Source organism: Panthera pardus, unplaced genomic scaffold, assembly GCF_024362965.1.
Source record: "Panthera pardus isolate Hobbes unplaced genomic scaffold, ASM2436296v1 HiC_scaffold_11, whole genome shotgun sequence".
NCBI classification, from domain to species: domain Eukaryota; kingdom Metazoa; phylum Chordata; class Mammalia; order Carnivora; family Felidae; genus Panthera; species Panthera pardus.
The window spans coordinates 28,263,624-28,276,578 of NW_026526666.1; the positions used below are offsets into that span (position 1 = coordinate 28,263,624).

The window sequence follows — 12,955 nt, forward strand, 5'->3', positions numbered from 1 at the left end:
AGGTTAACACAGAAACTGCTGCTTGGTGAATAAGTTTATTATTGTCTTTATCTGAAAAATCTTCATAGAAAATTGTGGTTTGGTTTATTAGCTCTCAGCAGCCCGCTCCTGAGCTCTAAGGAAGCTTGCCTTCTTCTGAGCTACCCGGTCTTTCTTCTGGGCAAGAGACATTTTGGGACGGTTCCACCTACAAAACAGAGTAAAATTAAGAGACAAATGTGATTTTTAAAAACCATAGCTAGAGGATAAAAAATAAATATTTAACTTTGAAAAGGACAAGACTGCAACCAGGTCAAACAATCCAAATTCCAATATACCTACTTATGATCATAAGCTAACTTCCCCACACCCATTATTAAAGAGATGCATTAAAAATGCAGTTAACTGGTAGTTATACTGTACTGGGATAGAAGGGGTCAGCTCAGTAAGTAGCTTCTGAGGCTAATACATTTCTATCACCATAATTACTTTAGCAAACCTGGTTCCCCTCACTTCTGCAACATCATGCAGAGTTAGTGATCGAGTTTGCACAACTTCAGTAAGAGTCTGAGTAACACAAAACAAGGCAAGGAACTCCTCCCAACCTCTCTTAAAAAGACAACAGGAGGATGCATACCTCTTCTTTTTGACTTCTTTCTTAGGCTTCTTCTCATAGACTGGATTCTCTCGAATAGCAGCATGAGCTTTCTTATACATCTCCTCCATCTGAAAGAAAGCAAAGCAAACAGTATTTGGTTTCATTTCACATGCCCTACAACAGTCAGGTAACACTGCATTCTACTACTGGCTCTATTTCGTCCTTCTAAACCAGACTGTCAAAAGCAACTAAACTAGGTCAATGCTGGTATCTCCTATTTCTACATGTAACCCACCTTTTCTTTAAAATACTCTGACCTCCCTCCCCTACTTGCGCATTTTCAAAATAAACTTAAAAAAAAAAAAAAAATAACAGAGGGCGCCTGGGTGGCTCAGTCAGTTAGATGTCTGACTCTTTAATCTCAGCTCAGGTCATGATCTCTAAAACCCTGCATCAGGCTCTGTGCTGACACTGTGGAGCCTGCTTGGAATTCTTGCTTTCTGCCACCCCCCCTCTTCCCATGCTCTCTCAAAATAAATACATTTTAAAAAATAAAATACTGTCTGACCTAAATTCTTTTTGAGAGCACGCACATGACACTTAACCAACTGAGCCACCCAGGTGCCCCTGACCTAAATTCTTTTATTCAAGTGAGAATACATGCCAAAACCAAGTATTTAAGATGTTAAGATGAAGAGTATATGGGGCCAACAAGCAATTGCTGAATTCATTTGTGTTCTCCCACATTCCCCCGATTTGTATTTTCCTTCAGTACCTGATTAGATCTTTCAATGCTATACCCAGAACTGCATACCAGGGACCTCTTCTATCTATTACTATTAGGAATCACTAGTATTTGGCAACAGTATTAGGCCTCTGTGGAAACAGAGGTTTGAATTTCCCTAGAAAACGCTGAGACACTATCCAATTAGATCTTAATGAGAATTTTGTTCTAAAATTCATCAAACAACAATGCTGTATCTCTGAACTGTTTCAATCACCACCTCCAAATAAATGACGATGGGTTCTATGGAAGACCAAGTCATGAAGCAGCTATAAAATGCCTGAATGTTCATTATCACAATATAGTAACAAGTAGAGCTCCCTAAAGAATGAGTCACAGTAATCCAAGTCTCTAAAATTACTCATTCAATATGGAAAAAATATCACTACATGCATTTATTTGTATAAAACTTAGCAAAAGACGGGGGGGGGGGGCACGCCTGGGTGGCTCAGTCGGTTAAGCAGCCGACTTCCGCTCAGGTCATGATCTTGCGGTCCGTGAGTTCGAGCCCCACATCGGGCTCTGTGCTGACAGCTCAGAGCCTGGAGCCTCTTTCAGATTCTGTGTCTCCCTCTCTCTGACCCTCCCCCATTCATGCTCTGTCTCTGTCTCAAAAATAAATAAACATTTAAAAAAAAAAAGAAACTTAGCAAAAGAAAATAATGCCAACACTTTCACTGCATGAGATCTCAACTCCCTAAATCCCTCCTCAAAGTTTCTCTTTTATTTTAGGCACTTTATGACAGCTCCCCACTGTATTTAACAAATCTATTCGATGACTTCAAGTGCAGTCATTTAATAAATCTAAGCAACTTGGTCCATTCGTTCCAGGAGAAACCAAGAGAAAATACAACCACGTACATAATGAGTTTAGGTAAAAACCACTTCCTCCTAGGGCAAGTCAAATGTCTGCAGAGGATTTCAGCAGCCATGCAGAAAAACAGGCTTCCAGAGATCAAATTAATGAGCTAGCTGGGAAAAGTACATTAGCCTAACAGTGGTCCGGCTGAAGTACACCACATATATTAGAAAGCATTAAGAAATAGATATCTGAAAGGAGCTTAGGAATTTGGAAAGTTTTGAGCAAGTGTGACATTACCAGAGTAAGAAATGGCTTAGGAAGAAAAATTATGCAGGCCAAGTAGAATCATCACAAGTAAAAGACCTATTAACCACAGCAAATGAGGACAATGTCAATAGTAACATAAAAGCATAAATTTCTGAAAATTATCATGTACTTGAATTACCAACATAAATACTAACCTTTTCTTAGCTCCAAAACTCAAGCTATGTTTATTCAGCCCTAGACTGTGTACTAAGCATACAAATGACAGTGATCTTCAATTACAACTCTACTTAAAAGATTTTCATAACCAAAACTGTGTCAAAATGGAAACTGTTCACTAACAGAAAAGGACATTTGATATAACCTCCAATTTATATACAACTCCATAAGCTATATAATAGTTTTGTAATAATCAGTGTGATTTTTGTGTTCTGTGCCTATTATCTTCCATTACTACAATGGATTAACAGAGAGCCTTGGAGGTAAAACTTTAGGGCTCATAAATTCTTTTTTTAACGCTTATTTATTTTTGAGACACAGCGACAGAGCATGAGTGGAGGAGGGGCAGAGAGGGAGACACAGAATACAAAGCAGGCTCCAGGCTCTGAGCTCGACGCAGGGCTCAAACTCAGGAACAAGATCATGACCTGACCTGAAGGACACTTAGCTGACTGAGCCACCCAGGCACCTCTACCTTGTCTGACTTTTAACTTACCCTTACCCACTATTCCAATTTTCATGTCATCCCATTTTAAGGTAAGGACAGCTCATTTGAGTCCATCTATACCTATTAACATACTCATATTCAACTTGTAGATGTTAACTGGAAATAAAACTACTAATGTACCCACCAAAACCAAGTAGTAAAGCGCTCTATAAACTAACCAATACAGGAATTTTTAGTTAAAATTTTTACCATGTCTGGAGTAACGTTGTTCTTTATGTATTGAGAGAACTGTTTTTTGTAAGCATCTTCATCTTCTTCCATTAGGTAACGCATATAATCTGCAACATTTTGACCCATGATGTGCTTCCGATGTACTTCTGCATTGAATTCCTTGCTTTCTGAATCATAACCAGGGAATCGTTTGGTACTAAAACAAAGTTTTTCATTTTAGTATGTAATGATTGAAATCAGTTCACTAGCAGGAATTCACTTCAGTAGCTGCCATCAGTCCCGTCTTGAAACAATTAATTGCATCATATGCAACCAAAGGACCAACTACTGACTGCTCAGTTAGTGGGATATCATCATTCAGCAGCTGATCTCTGAATTCCCAGATAGAAGAGAAAATCATGCCACAAACACCTTTAAAAGTCACAAAATGAATCAAGTTTCTACCACTATCAAGTTAGTTTTCCGTATTAGTATAGGAAATGGTTTCAAAACTGTTCCCCCCCAAACCCTAGAATTTCTCAGTGGTGCCTCAGAGTACATGGGGATAAGTGATTTGTTCAAGACCACATCTAATAGGTGCTTTGCAAGAGATCTGCATGTCCCACCATTATAAAAGTTCCAGTTAGGTTACATTTCATAGGCTAACCTCTCCAACGCCAAAACCTATAGCCAGATAAAATTTTGGTTAAGTCACCAACTACTTAAATAACCTTACGAGGCTAATAATAAATCATGTCTTAAAGATGCATCTATTCAACAATAACAAAAATCATTAACTTAAACCAAAGGAACTACCAAATTAAAATCACCTACTTAGCCTCTAATGATCTACAATCTTATTTCCAGTGGAAAGTTTGGGAATTTATCTTAAGCCTTTTCTCAAAATCTTTTCCTGGAGTTGACAGTTTCCCATAACTGAATAAAGCAATTTTCATTCTGAATGAAAAGAAAATGCACTGGGAGGGGAGTGAACTTGAATTCCTCATTTCTAACCAAAACTAAGCCACAACACAAAAGCTAGTGGTTTCAACCCTGGCTTTTCTGCTACTGGCTCTAAAACCTTGAACGAATCATTTACCTCTGAACCTCAGTCTCATTTATGAAATACGTTACAATTCCTTCCTGCCCTGCCAGGTTCCTTTTGCATAGTATTAAGCATATAGCAGGTACACAATGATAGCTTCCTATTATTTTAATTGATTCAGTAATCTCCAGAGTCCAACCAGTTAGAAATGGAAATACTGGAGTCTAAACAATGAAGATTTGAATACTATTACCTGTGAGGAATAGACAAGCCTCCATCCACAGCTCCCTTGAGGGCCCCAAAAACTTTATTTCCAGTAGTAGTTCTGGCAAGACCTGCATCCAAATAGCAGGTGAAGGCACCAGGTTGACCATCAATGCTTTCCACATTGTATTCATCTCCAGTCACTTCTACTTGGCCTTCATAGATCTTATCCATGCCAAACCTATTGAGAAGCTATTAACAAAAAAGCCAGTCTAAATATATTTAAACAATTCTAACATCCAATCACAACATTAATGACCTGACGAGAAGAAAAAATTTCCTTCCAATTCACTTATCCCTTTGTACCAACTTACTTTTAAATATTAAGATGCTACAAAAAGAAACTTCAGACCTTCGAATTTATAACAATTTTGTCTTGTAGCTTCTGTACCTTTGCTACATGTCCATACTTGATTTATGTAGCCATCAATTAAGATGTAACCATGCTGTATGTATCTACTCAAGGGAGATATTCTCCACATTTCTTCAGTCTTATTTGGCTACAATAAAATTCAACTATTTATGTTATCACACATGTAGTTTTGATTAATTTAATTAAAATCTTAGGAGGAGGATCCTGGGCAGAAGAGAACATCTGGAGAGCTCTACTCTCCAAAGACATTACATCAATAAGGGTGACTCCTCTGCTAGTACATCTAACTAGAACTTCACCACAAGCAGTGTGAGTTTGTACCACATTGTTCTCATATATAAGGACGATGCTTCCCACTCCTACTCAAGCATATTTATAACCAATGAAAATGTGGGTCCTTGGGGCGCCTGGGTGGCTCAGTCGGTTAGGAGTCCGACTTCGGCTCAGGTCACGATCTCGCGGTCCGTGAGTTCGAGCCCCGCGTCGTGCTCTGTGCTGACTGCTCAGAGCCTGGAGCCTGTTTCACATTCTGTGTCTCCCTCTCTCTCTGACCCTCCCCCGTTCATGCTCTGTCTCTGTCTCAAAAATAAATAAACCTTAACAAAAAAAAAAAAAAAAGTGGGTCCCTAACAATGACGCATGCTTAACATTTCCAATGCAAAACAAGATCGGTAACAGAAAACAAAAGGCAAAAAAAATCACATTTGCATCTACTTTCCACGTATTATAGGAAATGATGCCACCCAAAGGCAAAAATGATTAAAAAAACTGAATCCCATACCCATGCCTGCTCACCCTCCCCAAATTTAAAACATTGTTTCTCAAAATTAACATGTGTATAACCTGGACATCCTATTATAGATTCCAGGAGTGAGGAGTGCAGCCTGCATTTTAAATGTGCACTGATGGTCAGAAAATCTATACCTCTGAATAAAGGTCTGCAACATCCAACAAGGCAATAATTAACCTACAGATGGCTATTTAAAATTGTTTAAATTCAGTGCTTGCTTCAGCAGCACATATACTAAAATTGTTTGAATTCAGTTCCTCAACAGCACCAGCCACATTTCATGTGCTCAACATCCACATGTGGCTAGTGGCTATCATTCTTTGGTTTATACTCTAGTGATCTAGATCCACCCCACACGGTAAAAAAAACAAAACCTATCTCCCCAGAGTACTAGAAAACTGTGTAGTCTCAAACTTTGTATTTATAAAATTGTCTTCCCTGATGATGACCTTGTAAGCAACAGCACAACAACAGGCACTTCCCAGAAGCCACAGCTGAGAGTATCTTATTCATGTGTGAACATCTACCTGGCAGACAACTCTTAACAATGAGTTGTAAAACATCAAAGTTATCTTCTACATACCCTGCGGGCCAGCAGCAGGCCAGTACAATATGCTGCAGCATAATTTGTCAGGCCAACCTTCACACCATACTTTGGGAGTTCATGAGCATACGCTGCACAAACTATCATGTCGCCTTCTATACGGGCATAAGCAATCTGTAAGAGAAAAAACCAGATTAGTAATCTGTATTTTCAATTGTTTGATTACTTGTCCTAGGTGCCTTCTTTTTCAAAGGACTTAAAAAAAAAAGAAAAAGCCGGACACAAATTACAACACTTAGAACCTGTCTTTGTTAACCTTACCAATGGGAGTTTATGGTTTGGTCAACTATAGCAGATAGGTTTTCTGTAAATGTTTGTCATAATATCACAAATTGAACTAAAAGTACCACACATACATTGAACATCAAAATGCCTTTGGAATAAAACTGTTGTTCTTTCCAAATACTGAAAAGACTTAGCTGCATTAGTCAATGGATTAAAGAGGCATCATGAAAAAGTCAAAAAAGGAATCTATCATTATTTCAAACATCTTTTGAACTAAGCATAGCTAGGTCCAACAATGCTTCTAATACCTAATGTTTAGTTATCTGAACTTAGGGATGAAGGAACTGTTAGTTTGCCCAGAAAACAGAGGTGTGCCTGCAAAAGCTCGGCAAATCATTAACTGTGAAAAATTTTCCCTAAATGTAAAAGCCCAGAAAACTAGCTTCTAGGAGCAAACTACCATTTTCTGGATGTCTTTTATGGGAAAGACACCTTCATACAGATTTATCAAAGCCTATTTCAAGCAATGAGCAGAAATAAAAACAATCTTAAAAGCCTAATTTAACCTCCACAACTATCTCTTCAACAAGCAGTGGTATTGTGGCATATAAGGCCATACAGCACAAGTCAGGATTTAGTCCGTTAACAAATTCTATTACTCTCTTGGAACTGGAAAATGCAAGAACATACTTGGCCTCAAATTTATCCTCCTACCCCTACAAGAATAGTATATACCCTAGATTTCTCCAATCCTCTCCCCCACCATTAGAAAATGGGATTAAACTAGTTTGGTCAGGATTGTCAAACATGGCCAATTTTTCAGTTGAGTATTTTAATGTACCAATCCCTCCCGTGCTCCAACTTCAGGCCTACTAAAAGAAAAACACTACTCAATGTTTTTAAAATGCCAGGCACTAGAGAGCCTCTAATCCATACATGTGTTTTGCCCCCCAAGTACAACTTCTCCAGCATTCAGTTAAAGAGGGTGAGGTTTACCATCTGTTGCTTGAGTTCTGAATACAACTTACCTGACAAATGATATCTCTGTTGGTTACGCGAACTATCATCCTGTATTTAGGTGTGTTGTACTTATTTTTATCCTGAATTACCAAGCGTTTCCGGGCATAGTAATCAGTTTTACCCTCTGGGGGGGAAAAAATAGCAATTTAAGAAAGTCTGTTCCACTGCAGAATCTTCTAATATTGTGAACATGAGTAACTGACCATACCTCGTCTTCTTCTAAATTTCACTTGGTATCTCTTGAAGTAAGCCTTATTCTTGACAACTTTAACAAACCCCTTTAAGAATAAAAGAACATTATTAAAACTTTGATAAATGGCTTACGATATTTTTGATATCTGCGCTAACTCTGTAACAAAACAACACTTCAAGAGTGAATCCACACAACTGTCACTTTTGTAGAGTCCAGTTTCTCAAACCAGAGGGTCAAGACTCACTTTTTCTACCTCCCATCAATCACTTTTCCAAAGCATTGCTCTAGACAGCAATCTTGCCTAACGTCAGTTTGTTCCAAACACCATACGTCTCATTTTGAGAACCTAACCTCGTATTTCCTGCACTGTCCACGCACGTTTTCCAAAAGCCTCAATTACTTGCCACAAAACTCATCTGGTCAAGGGCATACTTAGCAATTACTCCCGATTAAAAGAGCACTATCCCCCTCGAACCAAAGCAACGCCCCATCCCCCAAATCATTAAAAACTAGTGCCAGCAACAATCTAGAGACAGAGGCAGGAGGCACCTACCAACTAAAGGAGCTTTCTTTCGGGGCTCAGAAAAGCCACAGCCTCCAGGCTGACTGTTAAGTTTAAAAGCCACCTCTGGAAGACCCACCGACCCAAGACTCTCCCGAAAAAACCACGGAGCAGTCAGGGCTGGATGAGTCCGAGGAGCCGCAGCCCATCTCCACTCAGGCATCCCCAGCTACTCACGGGACCGACTGCATGCAATCTTCCCCACCTGCTGGTGCCCCTTCGGACAAGCCGGCACTATCCCCGCAGCCTGTCTACGAAAATCATCCCCCTCCTCAATCCGCCGCCCCGGCTCCTGATTTTCTTCGTCAACCCCTCCCCCAAGCTTGCGCGCCGGGCGGCAGCCATTAAGGCCACGCTGGGAGCGGCAGCCCTACCTCAGCAGAGCCCACTATCGAACGCCATCCAACCCCAGCGCCGCGCGAAACGGATCCTAGGCTGGCGTTTGAGCAAGGACAGGGAACCCCCGTGCATCCGTAGCCCCGATTCCAGATATCCACTCACCATCCTGCGGAACAGAGACCGGCGTCCGCGGCTCGCCACAGACCAGCAGGCCCAGCAGCGCTCCGCGGGGGGAAAAGGCCTCAGTCCGTGCGCAGGCGCAGTATGTAGCACTGATGATCACGCGAGCGACGTATGGAAGAGAGAGCGCGCCGGCCCTAGGCGTGCGGAGTACTGCCCCCATCTGGCGGGAGGACCGCTGCTGGACTTCGCCGGTCAGTAACAAACCTTCAAAGCCACCGAGTCCCCAAACTCCTGGCTGGAAATCCGGTTGGGATAGGCGGTAAGTAGCAGGGAGGATTATAGAAGTTGTCAGTTTCATATGCTAAGAAGTTGTTTCGTAACGAACATATATGACTTTGTAAATAGGAAAAAAAGTTTAAAATTAAATAGAATATATTTGCTGTGGAGCTCGTTTGCACCCTCCAGGACTCTACCTCCTGAACCTGGACTACTCATCCGGGTCCAGGTCATACAGGATCTCTTCAGGAAGCCTTGTCCCAGTACTTCAAACCTGAGTGAGGAAGGAGCCTCTCTTCTGCCTTCCCACAGCACCTTCAAATCTGCTTCAGCCTACCCTCCCCTGTAAACACCCTGAGGGTGGGCCCTGAAGTCCCAGTTCACCCTTGAATTGCCTAGCACAATGCTGGCATTCAGTAAGTGCTTGGTGTTTGTTAAATGGTAAAAGAACTACTTACTGCACCCCTTTACCTCCATCATCTTTCTTGACCCCTGACAGCTTCATTCTTTTTCCCTCCATCACTCTGAGCTAGTCAGCTTAATTTTTCTCTGTAAGTACTTTTTTTTTCATTCTCTCAAAACTAATTGAAATTAAGGAATAAGCTGTTCCCTTTCCGTGTTCTACACACGCAGACTGAGGAGAACCGATCAACAAGCACCAACCAAACAAAAAAGTGCCTCAAGAGAAAGTACTCCCTTACCTAATAGCATTTCAAAGGTGGTCGTTGGGCTATTGCACGAGAATCATTTGAGTACTGGTTAAAATGCAGATATCTGAATATCCCACCTTTCCTGAATCAAACTTGCTGGTTTGGTCCCAGGAATCTCAATTTTTAATTTGGCCTCAATCTCAATCAATGCAGGAGGTCTCAGGAAAGCAGAAAACAAATCTTATTTTGTCCAGTAATGGAATTTACTGATGCTACCAGGAAAAGAAAGCGAATTACTTACCAGCCCAGCTGCTTAAAATATTCCCATCTTCAGAATGAGTGTTAACTCTATACCCCCATCATTCAAAATTTAAACTTACTCTTGGGAAGTGAATGTACATATAATTAATCTAGCAGGAAAAAATCAGTGTGCAAACTGCTCAATATCAGAGCAGGGAGGTTCTGTCAAACAGAATGACAAGGTTAAGTGGCTCCAAAAAACTGCCACTGGACTAAACTAAAATTATGATACTAATTTCCTCTGGTTTCATTTGTAACTTCTTATATAACAGGAAAAATGTACATCGAGTCCACTCTGGCCAATGTCAACAGAGCTTTCAAGGAGAAATGTTAAAACATTTCATGGACAAGTGTGGTTCAATCTTTGCCAAGTGGCTTCTGGAAGTATAAGGAAAGAAGTATATAACTTATATTTATAGAAAATAAAGATCTTCATTTTGGTGTTTCATTAATTTATTAGCCTCTGAAAGGTGCCACATGTCTTTTTCAGGCTCTGCTTACTCTGGAGGGTGGAAGGATCAGAAGGGAAATCTACCTGGAAATAGGCCCACCCCTAATTTTACATGTTTTAGGGCAAGAGTATGTATGAAGGCCCACATATCATGCAGCTGAATATTTAGAAGTTATGAAGCAACCTAACACATTGTTGAATTAAACATTGTTTTATCCTCCTTGTACTTCTTCTTATGTTATTAGTCTTCATAACAACAAAATTAAAAATATATGCCCCTATTGCCTTTGGCTGCAGCTGGGGGTCTATAGCAAGTGTTGGCTGGCTCAGCCAGTGCAGATGGTGATACCAGGAGCCAGGGGAACTTGTTTAGCACCCTTACCTAACATAATCTTGTTCAAGTGGTAAAAGTTAAAATTCACCAGCAATGGACCAGTCAACGTTTTGTGCCTCCTGATATGATGCATTGAGAAGAACACAGAAGTTACTTGCTACCAAATTTATGTAATTTAATCTAATTACATAATTTAACTATTCTGATATGTGATGAACTGCAAACAAACTCAAACTGAGGGACATTCTACAAAGTAAGTGGTCTGTATTCCTCAGAAATTACAAAATCATGATGGCTAAGGCCAGACTGAAAGAGACCAAAGTGATTTAACAGCTGAATGAAGTATGTGATCCTGGAACACATCCTGGATAAAAAAGAAGATGAAAAGGAAGACTTTAATTTCTTTTGTACAAAGGACATTCTCAGAACAATCAATGAAATTTGAATGGAGTCTGTGGATTAGATGGATTAGATGGTAGTAATAGATCAATGTTAACTTGATAGGTACACCATGGTTATCTATAGGTGTTCTTGATTTTTCGGAAATATACTCTGAACTATTTTGAAGTAATGGGCATTATGTTTGCAACTGACACTCAGTGTATGGCTCAGGATAAAACCACATGTGTGTGAATACACATACACATATATGTTTGTAAAGAGGAAAAACAATAAAGCAAATATGTTAAAATGTTAACAATGGGGAATCTGGGAAAAAGACATATGGAAATTCTTTGTACTATTCTTACAAACAATTTGTGATTGTAAATTTATTTCAAAATAAAAACTAAAACAACAATTCTTGCTGGAGTGGGAAATACTTTTTATGATTTGAAATGAGAGTGAACTCAATTTTATGCTATATGTCAAACATATATTACAAATAGAAACTCAGCAATTTTATTTATTGTAGTGATGGTTTCACACCAAAATACGAAAAGATTTCTATGATGTTACCCATATATTATGATTGTGAGATAACTACTTACTGCCCTAATCAGCTGGTTGTGTACTGTTACCAACTTTAATAATTATAATCAAAAACATCTTAAGTTATTTCAAAATGTTTTTTTCTTTGCAATTGACTTTTGCTTTATTTGAACTTATACACTGAAGGATAGCAAATAGTATGAACTACCTTATGGTTGGATACCCTTAATTGATATTAATCCATTAGAAACATTTTAAACATTCTAAACCTATACTTTTATGTAGGAAAAACTAATTATCCTCCCTCAATAAAAGAATAAACTTTCTTTTTAAAATATAAATCTGTGGTTTTTATGGAACTGAAAGTCAGTAAAATATCAAAGGCAACCAAACATAATTATGATCACCACCATAATTATGTCTGGGTGTTCTGTTGATAAGCTATTGATGTTTGAATGACTGATAAGATAAAGACATACAAAATTAATGAATTTATTGCATAAAAGTTCTGTTTCATATCTTCATTTCAGCAAAATTTCTATGTTGTTATCACTAAGATACCACACCATTTGTGTTCTACAGATAGTAATGCCAACTTGGACAGTCTTTCTTGGGTCATTGATGTGCTTATGTAATTTTTGTTAATTTCAACTAGGAGAAATTTTGTTATGCTGAAGCAAGAGAAACTGGAATTTTAAATAAAATTTATAAAACAATACACTATTTAGATTTGGAAATGAACCATGATCTTTACATATCACATTCTAACAATGTAATGATGTCATATAAGATAAATTATTATCTTCAATAGAATACAATAGAAACTATTACTAGATTTAAAAAATTGTTTAGTGTTTATTTTAAAAGAGAAAAAAGTGTGTGTGCATGTGCACACATGCAAGCAAGTGGGAGAGGGGGAGAAAGAGAGAGAGAGAGAGAGAGAGAGAGAGAGAGAGAGAGAGAGAGAGAATCCCAAGCAGGCTCTATGCTGTCAGTGCAGAGCCCAATGCAAGGCTCCATCCCTTGAACTGTGAGATCATGACCTGAGCTGATATCAAGAGTTGGATGCTTAACTAACTGAGCCACCCAGGTGCGCCTAGATATTTTGGTATTGTCATATAACTCACTTTTATTGTGATTTTTACTGTCTCTTACAGTAGTATCCATATCCA

The 12,955-nt window shown here is 39.1% G+C and overlaps 1 protein-coding gene and 2 non-coding genes across 3 annotated transcripts; all 3 read right to left on the reverse strand.

Annotated features, from left to right (window-relative positions):
• Window positions 1–16: 16 nt before the first annotated feature.
• RPL5 (ribosomal protein L5) lies at window positions 17–8,988 on the reverse strand. The gene is made up of 8 exons (XM_019437944.2): window positions 8,882–8,988; window positions 7,834–7,903; window positions 7,634–7,749; window positions 6,360–6,494; window positions 4,603–4,805; window positions 3,344–3,521; window positions 617–705; window positions 17–187 (listed from the first exon to the last, which is right to left on the reverse strand). Exons 1-8 carry the CDS (start codon window positions 8,882–8,884, stop codon window positions 88–90), a joined length of 894 nt encoding a protein of 297 aa, XP_019293489.1. The 5' UTR covers window positions 8,885–8,988; the 3' UTR covers window positions 17–87.
• Window positions 395–531, reverse strand: LOC128775999 (small nucleolar RNA SNORA66). The gene has a single exon (XR_008420975.1). It is a non-coding gene; the product is annotated as a small nucleolar RNA SNORA66 (small nucleolar RNA).
• LOC128775995 (small nucleolar RNA SNORD21) lies at window positions 3,592–3,687 on the reverse strand. The gene has a single exon (XR_008420971.1). It is a non-coding gene; the product is annotated as a small nucleolar RNA SNORD21 (small nucleolar RNA).
• Window positions 8,989–12,955: the final 3,967 nt, after the last annotated feature.

Bases quoted from the DNA above. Each gene is read 5' to 3' on its own strand.
- RPL5 (XM_019437944.2), bottom strand. The intron at 3,522-4,602 runs GTAATAGTATTC...ACTTTGTTTTAG, and splicing joins GGCTTGTCTATTCCTCACAG to TACCAAACGATTCCCTGGTT. The intron at 188-616 runs GTATGCATCCTC...TCTGTTTTGTAG, and splicing joins AAAGAAGTCAAAAAGAAGAG to GTGGAACCGTCCCAAAATGT.